Here is a 21,199-nt window from a genome sequence, read left to right on the forward strand (position 1 = left end):
GGGGGGGCGGCGGGCAGCGCCCGGGTGGCTGGTGAGCCGGCGCCTGCCTTGAGGGGTGGGCAGGGGGCTGGGAGCGGAGGCGCCGGCCCCGCCGGTGGAGCTGGCTCGCTGCCCGCAGCGCCTCGGGTCTCCGCGGGCCCCTCCGCCGCGGTTCGAGGGAACGGTACCTCGGGAAGGAAGCCGGGGGTTTTGCAACATCGGGGGTCGCTGCGCTTCTGTGGGCTGAGGACCGGGGCACGTAGCTGCGCCTTGTCGGGAAAAAAAAAAAAAAAAAGGGGACGGCCCAAATACCGAGTGGGTAAATCCAGAACTTAATCCCTTAGCAGGTTTGAGAAGGTTGACTTGTGCGTACAGCTTATAACTCCAGCGCTTGTAAGGTGTTTATGTGGATATGAAGGAGTTTATTTTTTCCAGTGAAACTTATTCTTGTGGTCGCAGGCTTGTGATGCACCTAGCTTTATATGTAGCCTGTTTGGAGGATGAAATCTAAACTAACTTTATCAGTGTTAGGAGGCTCTTGGTGCTTAAATAAAACATTTAATGAAATCGAAGCAGAGAAGTAAAAACATGCTTACATTTAACAAGCTAACAGCAAGACCTGAGATAAATAAAAGTCTGTTATGGCTATAGTTATTGAAGACCCTGCATAGCAGTGCTTTTGTTTGTATTTGTTCAAGAGTAGGACAAACTTGCTCTGATCACATCAGAGATAAAACCCGAAGCACAAACATTTCCTCACAAGCCGAGGAGCCCATAGATGACGTTCCCCGAGTGTTTGGTAGCACCTTGAGTAATGGCAGAAAACCATGGAGCAGAACACTGCCGAAGGACTTTGGAGAAAAGCCAGATCTCCTTTCTTTCTGCAGGGCAAAGTATAGCATTACTGATCTGTAACATTGTTTATAAGCTCAATGGCTGCGAGTGAGGGGAGAGCGTTTTTAGTTGCTTTTTCTTTCTTTTGAAGGGAAGGGAATCTAGCTTCAGAACTTGCTTCTTTCTTGTGTTTTTGAGCAGATGTTGTTTAAACAAGTTTATAACACAAAGTAGTATTTTCTTTAATTGTGCCCTGATTCTGAGTTATAGATTGCTTATAAACAGATATTGCCAGTCATTGAAAAAGACGATATGGACAAAGGCTAGACTGAAATGATTCTTCCATTTTTACCTAGTTCTTCGGGAGCTAATTCCATATGTTAAAGGTAATTTGGGCATGAATAGCATTTCATGCTGCTGAACATGGTTATTCTGAATGCGAAATACTGTTGCATCACCTGGCCTGCTTAAGGGAGCTCCGTATGTGATACAACACAATTGTGAACAAACACTGTTGTGCTGGTGCTTTGGCTCCAGATTGCAAACGGATGTATCTGGAACAGCTAAAGCGATTACAGCTCCTTCTTTTCTGCTGCAGATTATTGCCCACACAGCAGGCTGGGCCGGGCAGGTCATGTATCTGTCCCTACAGCACTGCAGTTTACAGTCTGGTGTGCTTACATAAGCTGAAATAAGTGACAGCTTATGTTAATGTTGCAGATTTTAAACTGGAATGTCAAAAAGTGGAATTGGTAACTGCCTCTTCCAGTTCAGTCTGCCTGCAGGTGTGTGTCAGAGCACCAGTATTAAGCAGGCTTTTTGTGGACGATCATCACGTTTTAAGATGCTTCCTCCCCTTACCCCTCCCTGCCTTACTGCAGGAGATTACTGCTCTTCTGCTGGGAACAGTAGGGCAAAAAGTGCGTCCAAGCCTCAGCTGCCCTGTGGCTGACTGGTGCAAACCCATCTTTGTTACTAGCTTAATGTTATGATCCAAGACTTTGAGCTGAGATGGATGCGTGTTGCATTTGGCTGTCCCTGCCATACAAATAGTAACCCCTGGCAAAAGAGTGGGTTTCTGGTATGAGGAACATCTCAAATCACTACAATAGAAATCTGCCAGAGTCTAAGGGTTGTCAAGGTTTCTTAATACAATGGACTTCAACATACTTTAAATATTTATTTTCTTAGTCCCACTTAGCTTCTTCCTTATTCAGTCATTGAATTTAATATATTCAAATGAAACTATGCCACTAACTTCAACAAACGTGCTCCTTTTAACAGAGCAAATGAACGCTTTTATCTGGTGCTATATGCTCAAGCTGGGATTGGGAGACTGGCTATGCTCCCTTCTGCCTTAGTTGAAGAATCTTTTAATTAGAATTTAATCGACAACTTGGACATGCTTTGACAATGAGAATTGAATCCGTTGTAGTAGTTATATATGTAACAGTCATGCTGCTTGATAGTATCGATGCAGAGTGATGGGTGAAATAGGTATGGAACAAAGATATTTAAACCAAAGTACATTAGGTAAGAACTTGCTCTTACTTAATCACTGCTTGATTATGCTTAACCCATTTAAGAAGCGCCCAAGTGCCATGGGCGTTCAGCTTTGCTTGCGTAGCTTGGGAGGCTGGGGATGGCAGCATCAGTCTCAGCAGTTGAACTGTGGAGGCTTATTCTAAGTGAAATTTGATGATTGGAGAGAGGAATGATTTTCTTTCATCTCCTTTTCTCCTTTCCCTTTGTGTGGGGGTAGGCATTCTCAGAAACACTAACAAACCCGGTCACTATTTTCCACAAGTTACGTCTAGTAGTACCTGGGTATTTCTAAATGAAGTCTTGATGTGAGTCCTTGCTGGTTTCATGTGAGAGTCATGTTTGCCCTTTGGGAAATAGAGGTGTAGATGGTTCCAGATGAAATTATTTTGCAACACTATTCCTTGGAAACTTTCGCAAATACTCTTTAATGGTTGTTTTCTTTGCTTTAATCAGTTGAGGTAGCATTAGCAACAAAAGCTTGTAACTCTACTTACTTTGTGTGCATTTGCACATGGCCAATTAAATAGGATAAATGTGTTACATTTTCCAGCTCATGATAGGGCAGCATGCTGTGTTTTATTATAATAAGTAGTCTACAGGAATGTTTATGTCAAGTATGACTAATATTTTCATCTGCTCCTGTTTCTGGGTCTGACTGGAGACAAAATAGGTTGTGTTTTACTTTCAGAGAGCTGGTACTTGGTACATATGGAAGCCTTGCTGCTGAGTGATAGAGTAGTGGTAGTAGATCTAAGATCTGATGTTCCTCTTATCTGAACTCTCAGATTTACTGAAACCTGTTCTCTGTGAGGCTGTTCTGAACGAAAGAATACAAAAATTGATGCATCTTCAATGTACTTTGGTCCTTTAGTGGGGTGGGATTTTGTCTGTAATCCTAATTATGAGGGGACTCGGAGTTCTGAAAGAGTTTGATTTAATTTAAGAAGGTTCTTATAATGCAATTTAAATAATTCAGATTTTTTTTATTTGTACCCTTTTAGAAGTTTTCTTGAAGATGTGAGCTGAGATCAAGATCTTGATTATGTTCTTGCAGTGAGGTTAATGTGAAATGTTCTTTAGATGATGGTGTTTTCTTTGTGTTAGTGCAGTAAAATCTGGGTAATGTTAACTATTTCTGTTACAGGTCGGGAGTTCATTATCCCTTCGCTGGCACACAGGTTCATAGCAGAGATGGTGGATTTTTTTATTCTGTTCTTTATAAAGGCAACCATTGTTTTAAGTATTATGCACCTCAGTGGAATAAAGTAAGTTGAACAATTTAAAGCTTTGTTATATATAGCTTTAAGCTCTTCATGTGCTTTGAGGTGTCGTGATGTATATATGGTATGCTTATGCATATGATGGCACTTAATAACTGACAAAAGTTGAGGAAAAAGCACTGCTAGGTTAACTTCCTTTTAAATACTTACTGATTTTGGGTCAGCTGATGGAAACAAAGAATTTGTACAGGTGTCTTTGTAGGCTTGTGAACTCCTTACTAAGGATAGATTAGACCTGCACTCTTATTTTGGGGGGGCCAATAGCAAGATCTTTAAAAAGTCCTTTAAAATTTTCAAAGAAAAAACACTGACAAATAAACTTGTTTTTAAACAGCCTTTAAAAATGTAGTGGATTTGGCTGGGATGGAGTTAGTTTTCTTCATAGCATCTCCTATGGTGCTGTGTTTTAGATTTGTGACCAAAGCAATGCTGACCCACAACAAAAAAAAATTTAGATCCTGCATGTCAGAATGCTATGTACTTTTAAAATACAGCCTGACTGCTAGGAATACTACCATGCCACAGTCTTTACTGGGTATAAGTTGGGTTTCTTAAAAAGTATGATTAAGCATTGTGTGTATCAACTATACACTAGACTGAAAGATTCTTCATTTCACATTTTTATACTCGGACGTAATCATTATTTACCTCAAAGACTGTTTCTTTTTTATCTGCTTCTTTAACTGTAGATATCTTACTCTGTAGCTCATTTAGTTCCTTTGCTTTGGGTTGGTGTAGTCAAATATTTTGGTCTGATTAGGAGATGAGAGCTTGGTGTAGTCAGTAATTCCATTACTGTACAAACACATTTGAGAATCCAAATTCTCTGCTAAAGAACCTTCCAAATGTTGACTGACTGTAAACTGATGCTATACAGATTAACATCTTTCAGACACCTTAAACTGCTGCTTGAAAGCTGTGTGGAAGAGCATCAAACCCCAAACAATAAATATGTCAATGTAAATGATCAGTGGTTTTTGTTCAGATAAGTATGTAATTAAAATGCCAAACTCTCAGTTCTGTTTAGTTGCCAAAACCTCCAACTCTAACCTGACAGCTTGTATTTCCATTTTGTTTTTAGTAGGCTGAGAATGATACAAAATGAAGTACTGGAAAGATGGGGAACAACTATATGTATGTTGCTCCTGTAAAGTAGTGAAGGTGATGGAAAGAGAGGGAATCTTTTTCAATTATTTTACAGTATATTCAATATTCCTTCTTTTGCAAGAGCCAATAAGTTGCTTATAAATAACTTCAGAGAAACATGCTGGGTTTTGGCTTTTGGGGGTTTTTTTGCTTGTGAGAGGGATGTGGTGTGCTTGAGGTTAGGCTGAGGAGTTGTCATGAAAAAAATATGTCCTCGCAGGTTCAAGACAGAGACCTCAGGCCAAGGTTGTATTGAAGGGAAATGCAGGTTGTGCCATGCTATTTTCTTACTTCCTTAAGTCTGAATAAAGAGAAGGGCAAGTAGTACAGATACAGATGGACTGTTTTGAAGTGGGACTGCCCATTTCTACACGAGTAGTAATTCTCACTTACATGCATGAGTGAAAAGTCCTTGTCTAAATACATGTTGCAAGTATGTCCATTCCAGGTATCAGATAAGAATGTTAAATCTGTAGAGTTTATCTCGTGAAAATATGCAATTGACTCAAAATCGAGGCTTTGCGTAGGTTTGTTAGTTAAGAACCAACAGTTTCAATTGCTTCAAGTTAAAAGCTTCCCCTTGCATGTGAAGGTGCCTGCCTCTGGAAGAGTATGGTGAGCAGTAAAGACTGCTGAGAATGAGGAACCCTGACCATGCAAAGGGAGGCTAGGTCTGCCTTGCTTGCTTAGGGAGACTGGCAACTTCTCCCTTGCATTTATGGAGCAGTGTGAGAATTTTCAGAACAATTCTAGAGCTTACTAACCCAGGGACACCATTGTGCAAAAGTGGTAATAAAGAATGATCTTTTCTTAATGAAGAAGACAAACTAGGCAGCAGCTCAGAAGGAAACCTAGAGTTCTGAATTTTACTGGCTTGTTTAGTAGCAGAAAAGGCAAGGAGCTTTTGTTCTTTTACTAATACCAGAGCTGAAGGAGTGAATTCTAGTACTGAAGGCGTAACGTCGGTATTGGGAGAAGGATGGCTTTAAAGTTCAGTCTTATTTTGTACAGGGACATCTCTAAATTTGCTATGCATTACATCATAGAAGAAATAGATGAAGATACATCCATGGAGGATTTGCAGAAAATGATGATAGTAGCTCTCATCTACAGGTTATTAGTCTGCTTCTATGAGGTAACTACTCATAAACATTAACTTCTATAGTTAATAGTTGTCAGTTGTTGAGTAAATGTTGAAAGAAATTCTGTCACCATCGGCCTATAAAGTAAATCCTCTGTATAGTATTTTGGATTATGTTGAAGCTTATGACATTTACATAGTTTTGATGAAAACCAAGTTTGCTAGACCAATCAACAACATGGTGTTGTGTGGAACTGAAATAACTTTTTCTTTTACAGATTATCTGTATTTGGGGAGCAGGTGGAGCAACCCCAGGGAAATTCTTGCTTGGACTGCGAGTTGTGACATGTGATACATCTGTACTTATTGCGCCCAGCCGTGTGTTAGTTATCCCATCTTCCAATGTCAGTATGACAACGTAAGTGCTCTTAGCTCAGTTGCGTTGCTTTCAGGTCAGTAGCGTGGAAAGCGTGTGATTTACACCATTTCTTTATTATTGGCCTTTGCAATAATTAGATTGCAAGAGCTATTATTAAGATTCTGTGATCTAAGAATAAAATAGCAGTTATTCAATTGTGAATATTTCTCAAGTTAGGTGGTAAAATAATCTTCTAAAATCTGGAGATTGATTTTTGTGCTGTGCAAAACTGAGGCACTGAACTTGAAAGTAAACTACCTACTAATATAAGCAGAAAAGTGAAAAATAAGGCACTGAATGTTTTATTCTCATTTCAGGTCCACAATACGAGCTTTGATCAAGAATTTTTCTATTGCTTCATTTTTTCCTGCGTTCATTACACTGCTGTTTTTCCAGCATAACAGAACAGCCTATGATATTGTAGCAGGGACTATTGTGGTAAGAAGAAATGGAGTCAGATGATACCAAAAGATGAGATCTCCAGACTGAACATCCCCTCCCACCCCCAGTGAACAAAGACCTACCCCAAAACTGAAATAGAGGTATCTATCAGAATCTTTTGCCCAAGTTAAATGGGAACTGATTCAGAAGCTAAAGAAAATGTTTTGCTCCAGTATGATGCCAGCAGCTACCTTCAAAGTATTGGGAGTTTTCATAAATGCCAAAGAAGTTTGGGAGAAACAATCTCTATTAAATCTGGAAGTATTAACCTCCGACTGATGAGGAAGAAAGTGGCTGTGTTAACTGCGGAAGGGAGCTGTTCTGTTCGTCAGTCTGTGGAAAGCAGATACCTAGAAATACTCCACCTTAAAAGACATGTCACTCCTGCAGTTTTGGATGTTGGCAGGTAATGAGAAAATCAAGTTGATTTCCAAGCAGTTGCCTAAGTCGTATGATGAACTCTGAGGGGAAGAGAACTGCAGTATTAGACAGTAAGGCAAATCATGTTAATTAAATTAATTGCCATGTGTGTAGAAGGAGAGATGAGCAGTGTTTATCATGTCCCTTACCTGCTTCACAGATCATATTCCCTCACCTCTTTAAGTATTTTATTAGAACATTGATGTGAAAAGTTTTTTGCATGATTGTCTCAAGCATTGTCATTTATTTCACATGTCAAAGCTAATAAAGAGGTGAAATAGCTGCTTTTTCTCTGGGAAGGGTATGTTACACTGCAGTGTTAATGAAGTGGCACGTGTAAATAATTTTGGAGCTATGAACAGTACAGATCATGCTAATGAAAGGTAACTTTTTTGCTTCTGTTTGGAGTGAAAGCACTTGGCCTATTTCTTGCATATAATACCAAGCAAAGCAACTGAATGTGTTTCGGGAGCATGCAGAAAACATTAACTGAAATGTGTTATGGGTGTAAATCTACAAATACTGGTTATTTTCACTTTATAATTCTGGCTAATTGTTTGTATATTCAGAATAACTTAAATACTGAATAAAGAAGCCTAATATTTTGCATGATACATAGCTTTGATAATGTTTATTCTCATGTTATTAGTATCTTGGGAAAGGAATATAAGCAACACTGTTAATGTTTTATTAAAATTTGAGTAAGAGTTTTGAATTCTTTTAGAGCCCGGTTTTTGTGTGTTCCTCCCTTAAGGTGTAAGTTGCCACTCAGTGCCTGAAGTTCTTGCCCTACCTTCAGTTTTGAACAATGGTTTGGTTGACAATAGAAATAAATGAGCTTGGTTCTCTCTCTTGTCTTCAGGTGAAATAACTTAATCAGTAATGTGTTAATATTCTGCAATGTTTTAGTTTGACAAGTGGTGTTCTTCTGCGTATAAATACAATGTTCTGTGTGTGCATTCTGATCTTCATTTACAGTGAATAGTGGGAGAATGACATTTTGCCATCAGTTATCTCTCCAGAATGAAGTTGCTACCTTTTTAGATAATGACTTCAGCTATTTCTGTTGAAGTAAAAAAAAAACACAAACAAACACAAAACTGATTTTAAAGTCTTTGCATAATCAGAAAGTATATCTGTATCAAAATACCTCATCATTTTGAGGGTTACTACTTTTTTACACTAATAATTTATTACCAAACAAAAAGACTTTGGCATCTTAAATGTACTGGTAGCATTACAGCAATGTTACTGCCACACATCACTGCAATAATAATGTTTAAGTAATAAATGGCACTAAGCAGGCCTGAATAAAGCACCTTTTGAGGTTATTAGACCACTTGAAGATGTTTAGCTGAAACAGAGCTTCAGCGATACCACTTTACTGTTCTTTCAAAGAATTGCACTGTTGACTTAAGCATTGAAGTTAAAAAGTCAGGCATGGCAATGATCCTGACAGAAGCTAAAGCTGTCAGAACTAACTGAAGTACCTCCTAGGGTGAGTTTTGCCTATTTACAATTATCAGGTATGAATACAAAAAGAACAGTTGTTCTATTTACTGTAGCAGTGACCTAGAAACTAGGATTCAAGATCAGGAGGAAGGGAAAAGCAGCACCGTTGGCTAAAACTTTATCGCTGCCACTTCAGGTGTAAGGGAAAATATCTCTTACCCTGTAGAAAAGCACTACCCTTTCCACAGCAGGTAAAGAAAACACAATTCAAGAACACAGAGCCTGTCCACGGAAATACGTATACATTATGCTGTTGTAAACTCCAGCTTTTTGTGTAAGAAAGAGACAAACCAAGTGCATTGAAGATGCAGCTTTTTTCTGTTTGTAGAATGAGTATGGGGCAAGTGATAGAGCTAAGGAAAAAGTGAAGTTTGTGTCATTTTTCTGATTTAGACATCTGGAAATACATAACTGCATATAGACCCTCCACAGCTACAGTGGCAGGATGTGACTGAATAGCAGCTTACGTGTGTGTTTTTAAAGTCTAGCTGCTGAATATTTTCTATTTATAGAAGTAGTTATTGGATCTCTACCCCTGTAAGACTCCCATGAAAACAGAAGTTAGCCTTTGTCCTCCTGTCAAGTCTAGTTCGTGGTTAGAAAAGTATCTCATTCTGTAATACCAGCACTGGTAACCGTACAAGTACTGAGCAGCACTGGCAGGAATGGCAGCAGTGCTAGCAAAAAAACCCAGCAACGCTTCTGAAGACAGGTAAAGCTTATGTAATTATGTGGGTCGTCTCAGTTCTAGCTGTAGCAAGCAATTGGATCTCAACCGTAACCCAAATGCTGTAGCTCAGTAAAAGTTCAGCTGTGGTCCCCACACAAACAAGAGCATTTCCTCTCATTTTACTAGAACAATGTCTGTTCTCGAAGAAGCTCCTCCAACTGCTACAGAAGTGGAAAAAACCCCCAAATTACTCATTTGCAATGAGTAATCTTCAGTTAGAATGGTGGTGAATGGTTCTAACATTAGCACTTTTTTTTTTTTTTTTAAATAGCTCTATAAAAATTAAGAGCAACCAGTGCAGTCAGACAGCTGACAAAGCTTGAAGCTTAAGTCTATGGTAAAGCTCTCCTTCCTAAGAGGGAACTTCTAAGATCCTCTACAATCAGTGTCACTGTCAAAAAGCAGAGGTTGTAGAAAATATGTGACACTGCTCAGTTTGAGCGCATCTTCTCGTACAGTTAGAGCTGCAGCTGCCTTTGTGGAGAGTTAAAACTGCCAGACAGTATTTCGTAGTTTTTATTGATGGCATTTATCCCATGGTTTAACATGTTAATTATACTGTAATAAACATGGCTTTAATATTAAACTTTTCCTTATTATCCAAAGTCACCACAGTCCATTTCAGTAAATATAAAAATATATACTTAATACTTTGTACAATACTGGTTTTTGGTCCAAACAAAAATGGATCAGAAAAGCCAATAAACTTACTTTAAGAATTCCCAATTTTAAAGATTTTCTAAATGGATTTAGGCAACTTTGAATAATGGGATTTACATAAAATCTGAGACAATACTAAACAAAAATGGCCGTAACACACAAAATTAAAATTTCAATTTCACAGATTTGTTATGCCAAAAAAGTACATAAAGAAACAAAATTGTATTTACACATTTCATAATAAAATAACAAAGGCGAGACAGGTGATAAAGGGCTGTAAGAATGAAAATATAGAAATAGCATATAATTATTAAATGAAGAACTACAGATCTAACAAGTCCTTAGCATGGATCATCCTTTAATCAGTCTTCCTCTATCAGAAAATTTTAGTGCACGATACACCCAAACTCACTCACTTCACACATACACCAGCACAAACTCAGCATAGAAATCATTCGTTATCAACATCCTCTACTCTATACAGCATCCCTCGCTGATATAATTACAATTTCGAGGCGTCAGTAAACGCAGATGAGCGCACATAGTGGTGCAGATGAAGAGGTATTGTACAAGCCATTCACTGTGCAGGCTCTACTCACGGCTACAGCCAGACCATGCCGAGTCAGTGAAAGAAGTAACTTGCTGGAGTCTAAAATAGTTTTGCTTGAGAACGGCCCTGTTGCCAACTCTATTTGTTACCAAAAAAACTAACTTGGGAGAGGGGAGGGAAGGAAAGGGCAGCAGAGTTTTATATTCCTTTAGGCAGATCTGACTTCAGCTAACCCAGCATGAGGTACGATCCCAACAACTGAACAATGCAGGGTAGTAGCTGCTTCGAAAGCTGCTTTACGAATCGGGCGATTATTTTCTACGTCTAACTGCAGTCTTTATCTTCCGACCGGAAGCTGAAGATCCAGAGGCAGAGAAAACGTTTTTCCCATTAGTCCTATCAAAAGAAATTAGTAGTTCAGAGTTTAGGACAGTAGCTGAAAATTCAGTAGCAGCACCAAGTAGATATTCCAGAACAACTGTTTCATAGTCTTGTCTCACTAGTTATCAGCTGGCAACAAATGGCATATGATGAACAGGAGGAAGAGAGTTCCAGAACCCAAAAGCAATTAAAGCTCTCTCATTCAGAAGGTAAGTAGCAGCATAATGGCTAGATACGGATTTTACCCTTCAAGAACAAGACAATTTCACATAGGCCGATGTGTGATATTTCTGACAGCTAGGCTCCTTTAAAGATATCGTTGCTTAGTTAGCCAGTCAGGCTAATACAAGGAAGGATGCCCAATTTAGTTTCAAACTCCAAGGTTCATCTGAACACCTCCCGATTTAACAGCAGTAGAGGCTGAACACTGTCCACTGACATTACCCAAAGCTCAAGGGAAATTCTGATATGGTCTCTTACCCCACTGTAAATGCTGGAGGCTGGCTGAACGAAAATCCTGAAGAGCCAGAAGGCTGTGCCGGTGCTGCTGGTGCAGGAGGATTCGCACCAAAAGTAAATACTCCTGGGTTATTTGGAAAGTTGAAATTAGAAGTATTACTTCCGAACTGGAATACAGAACCTGGGAAGATGGGGTGGAAACAGAAGGCAGTAAGAAAGTTGAAATTTGAATTCATCCTTTCCAGCAAAATCCTCATGTTCTTCCCACTATCTTTAATGATTTTTGGTTTTTTGCCGGTCACTCAAGACAACGAAGTTGGGGGAGGGGGCGCACCAGAAGTGCCAGATTACTACAGGAATGGTGCATAGAAGAGTTCATTCACTTCAACAGAGAATCATAAAGGGATTCTTAAAGTAATGCCGCTGGCACACTGATAATAAATTGTTTGCTAACTTCTGTACCACCATTAAGTTTATACCTATGCATACTGAAGTTTAGTAATAAAGCCTTAAATTACAGTACTGAATCACGTAGATTTATATTTAAGTAAACTGTGTTCATGCAGTCGATCTGGGGACTTCTTTTTATTTAATGTGCTAACACAGCACCTCACCTTAAAAAAAAAAAAAAAATTCCTACCGTCAAAGTAACTAATAAGCAACACAGACAATCCAGGGAGATTTTTATCTTTAAACTGCTACCTGATTAATGAAAGACTGACTGAATAACATGGTGTACCAATTAATCTACTGATTAGTACAAAAATGTCGGTTACTTTTAGTAGAGGCTATTTTGTAAAACTTCTGAGAGGAAAAAAGGAGGCTTTTGCCTTTTGACAGGAGGGTATCAAATACATATGTTCTGGCAGTGTGGTTTTCTTTTTTAATAATTACTAGTGTGGAACAGGTCTTTCTTACACTTAAATTATAAGGATCATTCTCTGACCCCTTCCCACGGTATTTTATACTTCATTAGTAAAAAGAACTTTATTTAAAGTCTTAACCCATAAATGCTTAAAAATAATTCTGACCATATTCTTACACAACAAAGCCCCCAATCCAAATAAATTGCCAGAGCCTGTTAATGAAGTCAGATAACGAAGAACTACTCTAACAAATCCAAAAATAGTAATTTTGTAGTGCCGCTGCCGTTCTGGTTTCTACAATCTTACCAGCGAATACCTCCATGGTTTTCAATGCTTCCTTTTAATCACTAGACTTCTCAAGAAAATAAACCCAACATTTAGCGGCAGGGTTGCAACCTCCTTGTCTGCTAAGTCTCTTGTGGAGAAGGCTTACTGTGAAGCTGGCATACCTATGGTACATCCTCCACAGTCAGGAGTGAGACACAAATGACTTAACTCTGTACCCATTATTTTTATGGAGGGCAATTCTTACACTTAAATATGCACACAAGGCAGAAGTCTTCTTTCTCCATACAATTTAAGCTGCACTTAATGAAAAATGAAATAATACATACATAATCTTTGAGACCAAAAGGGAAGACACCAAAAATGTTTGGCACTCACCAGCACTGGGGGTACCAGAGCCAAAACCAGGCTGTTGGGTCGCTTGCTGTCCGAACACAGAGGGCTGAGTACTGCTCGTCACTGAGCCGAAGGCAGGAGGAGCAGGCTGAGCGCCAGCTGAAAACAACGTTGTCGACAGCGATCCAAAACTGGGAGCGCTTGGCTGGCTGGACCCTTGGCTCTGGCCAAATGCTGGTGGCTGGCTGGCGCCAAATGCTGGGCCGGCAGGAGACGCTGCAGGCCCAGAGCCAAACAGAAATGAAGAGGACGACCCTTGGGGAACAAGACAAATATCAGTATATGCCAGGTTTCCTCCCCTGCCGCCCCCCAAGAATGAATCTAGAAACAAAGGTTCTAAAACCCCATGTTTCCCAAGTCTGGTAGCTGAATACTCCTCTTAATTTCAAACTAATTGTGTGAGTATATAAAACAAATACTACATCAGCCACAACAGGAATTGCACCTTTTCTTGTAGGTAACATGACAAACACCATGTTTAACGAGAGTTGGAGAAACTTAAATCTCAAACACACTGGCTGCCTAGACTCAGATTACTGCATTAACATTCATGTTCTAGAAACACATTCCCACAAATAGTATGTTTTAATTTGTATTTACGAAAAGCTGTTTGTATCACATAGGAAATATTCATTCAAATTGTATTTTTCAAACATGCAAAATACAGCTCCTCATTTATTAGGATCAGGAGAACATGAATCTTTCTTGTCAGCAACTGCACCCCTCCCTGCCCAAGCGTTTACCATTATCAACTTCCAGAGGCCAAATCAAGCTTGCAGAGATCTCTGTGCTCAAAAACTTGGTTTAGCAGAGTAGTTCTCTATGTAACATCAACAGACAACCAACTCATTTGTTTAGCTGCTTAGGTTCTGCATGGCCAGCAGAAATACCAAAATGAAAATATGTGAGTGAACAGTGACTCTGAATGTACACAGCAGATCTGGTATGCAAAAGGGAACGTATTAAACAGCACTATTTATGTAATTTAAGCAGCCTTCATGCAACAGAAAATACCCGCTATTGCACCATAACTTGGAATGGCTGACTGCTGCTCTTTCCAAGAAGATTGAACAGATATACAGTAAAAGTTAACATATGCTTCTCCATAAAAAAAAAAATCCTTCATGAAGATGTTTGAAATATAGCATCACCTACTAATAATATGACACTGAAAGTTACTGATTTGTAAGCAGGTTAAATTGATCTGCTGGTTGTTATAATGTAGGGCTGTTCTCTCTCTGTTTCTGATACACAAAAAAGTGTGCAAATTTAATTTCTATGAATGACAAGGTTAAGCAATCAGATCAAACTAGATGAAATCTCTTCCTCACATGTTCAATCTTATTTCCAACATACTGCTAGGCTAGCAGGAATACAGATGATTTGGTGGACTTAGTCTTGCGTCATACTGCTAAATTCATGCAGTGGGGTAACGAACATTAAACGTGAAGAAACTATAAATTCTTATCTCTGTCTTCTCTAAATTGCTAGAAAATGAAAAAACACTGGCCATAATGCTTACTAGAAACCAGTCCTTAAGCAGCAGCAGTGTAGAGGTACTGTGTTTGTATATACTTGTGAAGGAAGGATTTTGCAAATCTTGACACTATTTACAACAGTTGAGAGTTTTAGGTACAGGAGAGAAAAATCAGGGAAGCTGTAATTCATTGACTTCTAACTGTAAGCACTGGACTAATAGTGAGAAGAAAGAAACTATCATTCTCATGGTGAAAAGTTCCTATACAAATTGAAGTCCAGTAAAGGGTTGTCCTTTGTCTAAAACAATGCTGCTGCCAGTTCATTCCTAAACTGTATTTCCCAGACTGTGAAACACTGAGCCCCAATTTATATTGTTGAATATAAATACTCAATATTTTTCTCTACTTCCATGCATTTCGCCTACACATTCTCCAAAGTAAATTATTCATGAAACAGTACTTCCTTGGTCCACTATGTAATGGTAAAAATGAGAAGAGCATCTATTTAAAATGTACCTGTTGAACTTGATGTGGTTGTGGCTCCAAAGGTAAAGCCTGGAGTTGCTGCATTGGTACTGCTGCCTCCTGAACCAAAGAGAAATGAAGCAAGAGCCGTGCCGGTGCTGGAAGATGTGGTTGCTGGTTTGTTTTCTTGAGAGAAGCCAAATGACTGAGATGCTGCAGATTCTGCAGAATTGCCAAAAACAGAGCTGCTCACAGTGTTGCTGGGTTGTCCAAACACAAAGGGAGCGGGAACTGGCTGAGGATTTGAGGATGAGATGGTGGTGCCAAACACACTGCTGCTGTTGGCCGAAGTGGTGGGTATGACTGTGCTGGAGGAACTTGAGCTCAAGAAGCTGAAGGATGGCTTTGCTGCTCCTTGATCTGAAAGGAAGAACAGTACATAAATGACCACAGAAATGCCAAATGAAGTACAGGAAGCAGACTCCTGTTTCAATCACCGTACAAAAAGCAGTCCTGAATGACACCTCAACTACTATCCCAGCTACTGTCACTTCATAAGATCCAGATTTAATGTGCTGATTGCTGCATCCATAATTAAAGCCATGGAAGAATTGTGAAGAACAAGGACACCACTGCAGTCTAGGCTTCATTGGTTAAAAACATTAAGTACTGGCTGTCATTACCTGAACCAGCATTAACCAGTACTTCTGAACTCTTCAAACAAAAATGTATTTCAGTTGTTCTTGGAAGAACAACATCAATCACCTCTAATAGTTTTATGGCTTTGCTCAATGGAGTACTGAAAAACAGAGTGATACAGTTGCATTTGTAGCTTGTTCAAAAATACAGCCCTGTCCCTACAGCTTTAAGTCAACCAAAGCTTACCATCCTCCAGCCTAACTCTTCCAAGCTTAAGCACCAGCAAGACCTGCTTTTAGGAGCAACGGAGAACAACTCTCCATTAAGACCACTGTTATAAAGTACTGAGTGCAGTTTTACACACTTAAAATAGAGCTGTCTTTTAAAGTCAGTCATTCTTCAGCCTTCCCTAAGCTGCTAGTCCAATTCTCGTTATTAATTTGTGATCTTGTTTTCAATTTCCCACTATCTTTTTTCCCAGCAGTTATGGCCCCTTTTCAGCTATGCCATTTTTAAGGGAATATACCATTCTTCAGAACACTTCTTAAAATTTCCTTTTTGGACAAGGTGCTTCATTAAATTTCCATGACTAAACCAAACTCCAGAACTTTACCTGGCAGGTAAAAAAAAAAAACAACAAACCAAACAAGTAATAAACCAAACCCAACCTCAACTCCACCACCACACCCATCTCCCCTCCTCCAAAGCCCACAACCCTCCAAAAACCTGTCTGTTCAGTAGCAGTTCAACCTAAGAATACTGTGATTAAAACCAGTATAACCCTATATATTGCTTTTATTCAGGGTCACTTACTGATGTCCTTTTCTATATCACTTCAGAAATTAGAAACTAATTCTGTGCTCTAAAACACAGTTACTAAGCCATACAAATGGAATTTAACAGCCAGAATTTTTCCACGCAGTGATCACCACTTACCCACTGCAGACTTTCAACAAATTAAAGGAATACAAAACTGTGTAATATCTATGAAGTGATTTTTATACCTTTGTATCAGTAGAGGAACAGCGGTACACCCTGCAGCATAGCTGCAAGTACATGGGAATAAGATATTCCCTCTCTTATCCCTTTTCACTATGAAAAACAACCCTAGTATGAGGCTTCTATACTGCACCATACTACAGATTTTATCACCAGCTGTGCTGCTACAACTGAGACAATACAACTTCTGTGTTCATACAAGAAGCAATATAGGTTCCTTAAGGTGTGGCAATTTTTTTTGTCTAAACCTAGTGTTAACTCATTGAAATCTAAAATGGACTTGCTACATATTGTCTACACACCCAACAACCAGAACTAAAGACAGGCTGCATATAGTAATTAAACTTTTTCTAAAGCTCTAATGCATGAATATATCAAATCCCACAGATTCTGTCCAGTATGGCTTCAGAGGTATTATCTGATGGACACGAACAGACAAGTGAAGACAAAAGATGTTCTGTTTACCTGAAGTACTGGTTTGAGCCCCAAATGCAAAAGACGGCTTTGCCTGCTCAGTTTCCTTCTCTGATGGTTTAACAAAACTAAAATTGAATATAGGTTTTGCTGTGCTCTCCTCTTTGGTATGCTCCGCTGTCCCAGCTGAAAAGATAGGTTGTGCCTTTAACTCTTCATTGTCAGCTTTCTTTCCAAATGTTAATGGAGCAGCAGAAGTGACAGAGTCCTGTTTCTCTTCTGTCCTTCCCAAAACAAACTGTGAGGCAGGTGCAGACTCCACACTGCCAAAAGAGAAGCCTCCCTTTGTTGAAAGAGTTTCATCCTTTTTCTCATCTGACTTCTTAAATGCAAGAGCAGATGATGCTACCTCCTTTTCTGCCACAGTTCCAAAAGTGAAGCCACTGACTCCGGTTTTATTCTCATTAGTAGCTATGGAAGAAGTAGAACTCGTGCCAAAACCGAAGCCTCCCAAAACTGGCTCCTCTTTCTTTTCCTGCTGTCCCAGGCTTGCTGTCCCAAACTGAAATGTTGAAGGAGCCTGACTGCTTGTAGATGGAAGTCCAAAGGTAAAACTGTTACTTTTACTTTCTTTTTTACTGTCTTCTGATTTTGAGTCTGAGGAAGAAACTCCAAATTTGAAGTCCCCTGAACTAGCAGGAAACTTAAATCCCCCAGTCACAGTGTTGGAGGATGCAGATTCAGATGCAATGCCAAACTTGAAGCTCCCTTGTTCTCCAAATTTAAAATTTCCTGTGCTACCTAATGTATGAGAAGATTCAGAGGAGGATGACTGGACACCAAATGTAAATGATGGCATTGCAGCATTTGTGGACACAGTAGCAGTACCAAAACCTGCAGAAGTAAGTAATAATGTTAAGTTTGCAACATATGATGTAATACATGTAATGTAGACTTTAGCTACATGGCTGGGAGTCGTCCTGAACTTCCCAGAGTCAAAACTGTTGGGGAAAAAAAAAAAAAAAAAAAAAAAAAAAAACCACAAAACAAATAAAAAAACTCCACACTCTCTATATACACCTTTTCTCAATGGTATTCTTCTGTCCACCACTTGGCTTTGAAAAGTGTACTGCTAACTTCTTTGAAAGATCATGCTTTTGGTCTAAACTCCAAATGAACAAAACATAAGGCTTGTAAAGAACAACTGTGTCATTAATACAAGCTTTTCTCTAAGCAGCATAATCTTTTTCTGGGGAAAGGATGTGGAAACATAGGTACGTTACCTTACTTAAGCAATATTCCTAGAGGAAAAAAGAACAATTTTGCCATACCTCAAAAGAAAAATAACTACTTAAAAAAAAAAAACCTAAAGAAAAAATAAATTGCAGAATGCACACATTTGTTCCTCTGATTAAGTATTACCTTTGAGCTCTGCTTTGGTGCCTGGCTTTGCACTTTCACAGGCTACACATTTTGTGGCTTCTGCTTTGTTTTGGACCGAGCAGACCTCACAATCCCAGCTTCCTTCAGGCTTCTTGAATTTGTCTAAATCCAGAAATCCTCCAGCAGAAGCAGAAAATGCAGAAACACTGCTACTGGTCACAGGCACTGAACTCCCTGAGAAATAAGCAAGATAGTTAATCATCCTGCTTAAATGATAAAGTGAATATGAACTTTTTAAGAAAATCTTAAATGCTCACTGAAATACAAAGTGGACAAGCGTAACAGTAAAAAAACCCATCAAACTGCAAGTTAATTTCAGTCAAACTCCATCCGAGAATGTAAACAATAGAAACATCTAGATTAAGCATAAATTGAACCAATGACATTTGAAGAGCAACTGCAGTTTATACAACACAGCAACATATTTCAGATGTAAATTAAAGATACTGTCCTCAACTAAAACTACTAAAATAATTTCTGGTGACACGAGTAACCCATAGTCAAAGTTAGCACCGCTCAAGTTAATGATCGCTGTCAAGTGATGCGAGGCTGAGAATTTATCAGAATGATTCATCACCAAATAGCAAAGACAGACATGTTCAAAACTACACCATGACAAAAAAACCCAAACAAACAAAACAAAAATAAACAAACAAACAAACAAACAAAAAAAACCCAAAAAACCAAAACCCCAAACTACCAGAGAGGAACAAAAAGCTTCCAAACCCACAACTCTGTGTTCACTACAAGCTACAATGTCTTCAACAGCAGCAGAAACCTCCATAAAGAGGCCCAAAAGACAACACTTGCCTTCTGATTTTTCTCCCCTGTAAAGGAAGATATGTCACTTGATGCTGCACCCCAACAGAAAGCTTCAGCTCCATAAGCGTAAGGACTGAAATGGACATCCAGAAGGCACAAAAGCATCACATAATTGTCATGTTCACCCACAGTTTTAAACCACTGAGGGTGGCGTTTAAGACAGAGGCAAAAGATAATGTCTCAAATTCAAAACAGTGAAGACCAGAATGGGTCTTCTCTTCCACAGCACATCCAGAGAATTTTTATCCTCTCATTTTACTTGCCTCACTCACCCCCTTGACAGATGTAATATAACTGTGCAATTCTCTGCACCACAAAAGTCACAGCAAACCCCTCACACTTCCAAAATTCCTCCTTGCAATGGCTAGAGTCTCAGACAAAGGTGCCAGCTGATCACTCTGAGGCTTAAAGTCCATGAGAATAAAGCTCCCTCTGAAATGCATTATCTTATCTGAAGAAATTCCACTCTTACTGTACAGGATGATTACAAAAAGCACAATCTAGTCCACCCTAGATTTTGCACTCCCCCCACCCCCCCCGGATATATTTGCAAAGGTGTTTTTTGACATAACAGTATATATTAAATGATATTAAGAGCCAATGAAAGTTAATACTAAAATAATTATTTGTGCTCTAAAAACAATAAACCCACCACACTCAAAATCAACTACAATCACATATAACAGGAAACAACCCAGCGCTGCACTGAAGAAGGCACACACCTCCCCAAGGTCTGGAAGGACCTCCACCTTCCAGAACAAGGTCACCCATGTTCTGGAAGGCTACTGCTGGCCTTCATAGCCATAGCTGAACACACAGTTTTGTTTTAGCATAAGACAACTACTTAAAAACTACACTGTCTTGAAATCTGGCTTCATACCTCTGCTCAAATACACACAAATGCTGAGTGTAGACATTTTTAGCCACGTTCTGTAAACACTGTTTCTACTTACATTTTGAAAGAGAAAAAAAACCAGTAATTTTTAACTCTTTCTATGGAGTTCACATTTTTCCCCAATGAAAATGAGTACATTGGTTTTACGTTAATTAAGGCATCCAGCTTAGTCATTCTTCCTCACCAGCTACAAAGGGGTATATTTGCTTCAATTCAGCTCTGCATTAATACATTTCACAATCAGTTCAATTCATGTGACATGCTGGAATCTGGGCTGAGACCTCAAAAGTGCCTGTAACCATTCCTGCAGACAGGCACTAATCCATCCTGTCTGGCATACAGCCATGCTGCTGGAAATATTTTTTATATGCAACGTATTTTATTCTGCAAAGAATGCACAGAGGCCGAGATTGAAACAACAGAAAAAAGAACACACCTGGTTTCTCGGACTGACAAGCTACACATTTGTTGTCTTCTGCCTTATTTGATACAAGGCACACTGCACAGTCCCAAGAGCCTTTTGGCTTCTTAAATTTGTCTCCAAACCCCATAGTGACTGTTGTGTCAGTGCTGCTGGAGGAGGATGTCACTGTCACCGAGTTGTCTGTGACCACTGGCAATGTCAGAGCAGGCATTACTCCTGTTCCAGGCTTTGGTGTCTCACATGCTATACATTTTGTAGCTTCAGGTTTGTTCTGGACCAGACAGGTATCACAATCCCACGTGTTGGATGCTGTTTTAAATTTGTCTTCAAAGACCAATGTCCCTGCTGTAGGGACTGCTGCCTTAGAGGCAACACATTGGCTTGAGCTTATTGTCTGTTTCGTACTCTCAACTGTTGACACTTTCGCACCTTCACATGTTACACATTTGCCATCTGTGGTTTTGTTTTGCAGACATGGGTCATATGTGTCAGAGTGCCAAAATGAGGATGCTTGTTTAGGGGTGTCTTTACCTGCAGAAAAACTACTTATTGCAGGCCTTGTATAGACCACTGTGCTTGTAACAGGCTGAGCAGATGTAGAGGAATGTGTTTTCACAGCCATAAAGCCTGGGGGGGG

At 39.3% G+C, this 21,199-nt stretch overlaps 2 protein-coding genes across 2 annotated transcripts in view; one reads left to right on the plus strand and one right to left on the minus strand.

Moving 5' to 3' along the window:
* FAM8A1 (family with sequence similarity 8, member A1) overlaps positions 1 to 7,343 on the plus strand; it is a 7,646-nt gene extending 303 nt beyond the window's left edge. The window contains exons 2-5 of the mRNA XM_010573307.1: positions 3,463 to 3,623; positions 5,796 to 5,919; positions 6,144 to 6,283; positions 6,601 to 7,343. Coding sequence (XP_010571609.1) covers positions 3,463 to 3,623; positions 5,796 to 5,919; positions 6,144 to 6,283; positions 6,601 to 6,745 — 570 coding nt within the window. The 3' untranslated portion in view covers positions 6,746 to 7,343. The remainder of the gene's footprint in view (positions 1 to 3,462; positions 3,624 to 5,795; positions 5,920 to 6,143; positions 6,284 to 6,600) is intronic.
* Positions 7,344 to 9,677: 2,334 nt separating this feature from the next.
* Positions 9,678 to 21,199, minus strand: part of NUP153 (nucleoporin 153kDa) — a 41,020-nt gene continuing 29,498 nt past the window's right edge. Inside the window, exons 16-22 of the mRNA XM_010573308.1 lie at positions 20,575 to 21,189; positions 18,401 to 18,595; positions 17,030 to 17,872; positions 14,978 to 15,346; positions 12,966 to 13,238; positions 11,458 to 11,617; positions 9,678 to 10,992 (exon numbers count right to left, since the gene is read on the minus strand). Coding sequence (XP_010571610.1) covers positions 10,908 to 10,992; positions 11,458 to 11,617; positions 12,966 to 13,238; positions 14,978 to 15,346; positions 17,030 to 17,872; positions 18,401 to 18,595; positions 20,575 to 21,189 — 2,540 coding nt within the window. The 3' untranslated portion in view covers positions 9,678 to 10,907. The remainder of the gene's footprint in view (positions 10,993 to 11,457; positions 11,618 to 12,965; positions 13,239 to 14,977; positions 15,347 to 17,029; positions 17,873 to 18,400; positions 18,596 to 20,574; positions 21,190 to 21,199) is intronic.

This window comes from Haliaeetus leucocephalus, unplaced genomic scaffold (assembly GCF_000737465.1).
Source record: "Haliaeetus leucocephalus isolate CR32 unplaced genomic scaffold, Haliaeetus_leucocephalus-4.0 Scaffold373, whole genome shotgun sequence".
Lineage (NCBI taxonomy): Eukaryota > Metazoa > Chordata > Aves > Accipitriformes > Accipitridae > Haliaeetus > Haliaeetus leucocephalus.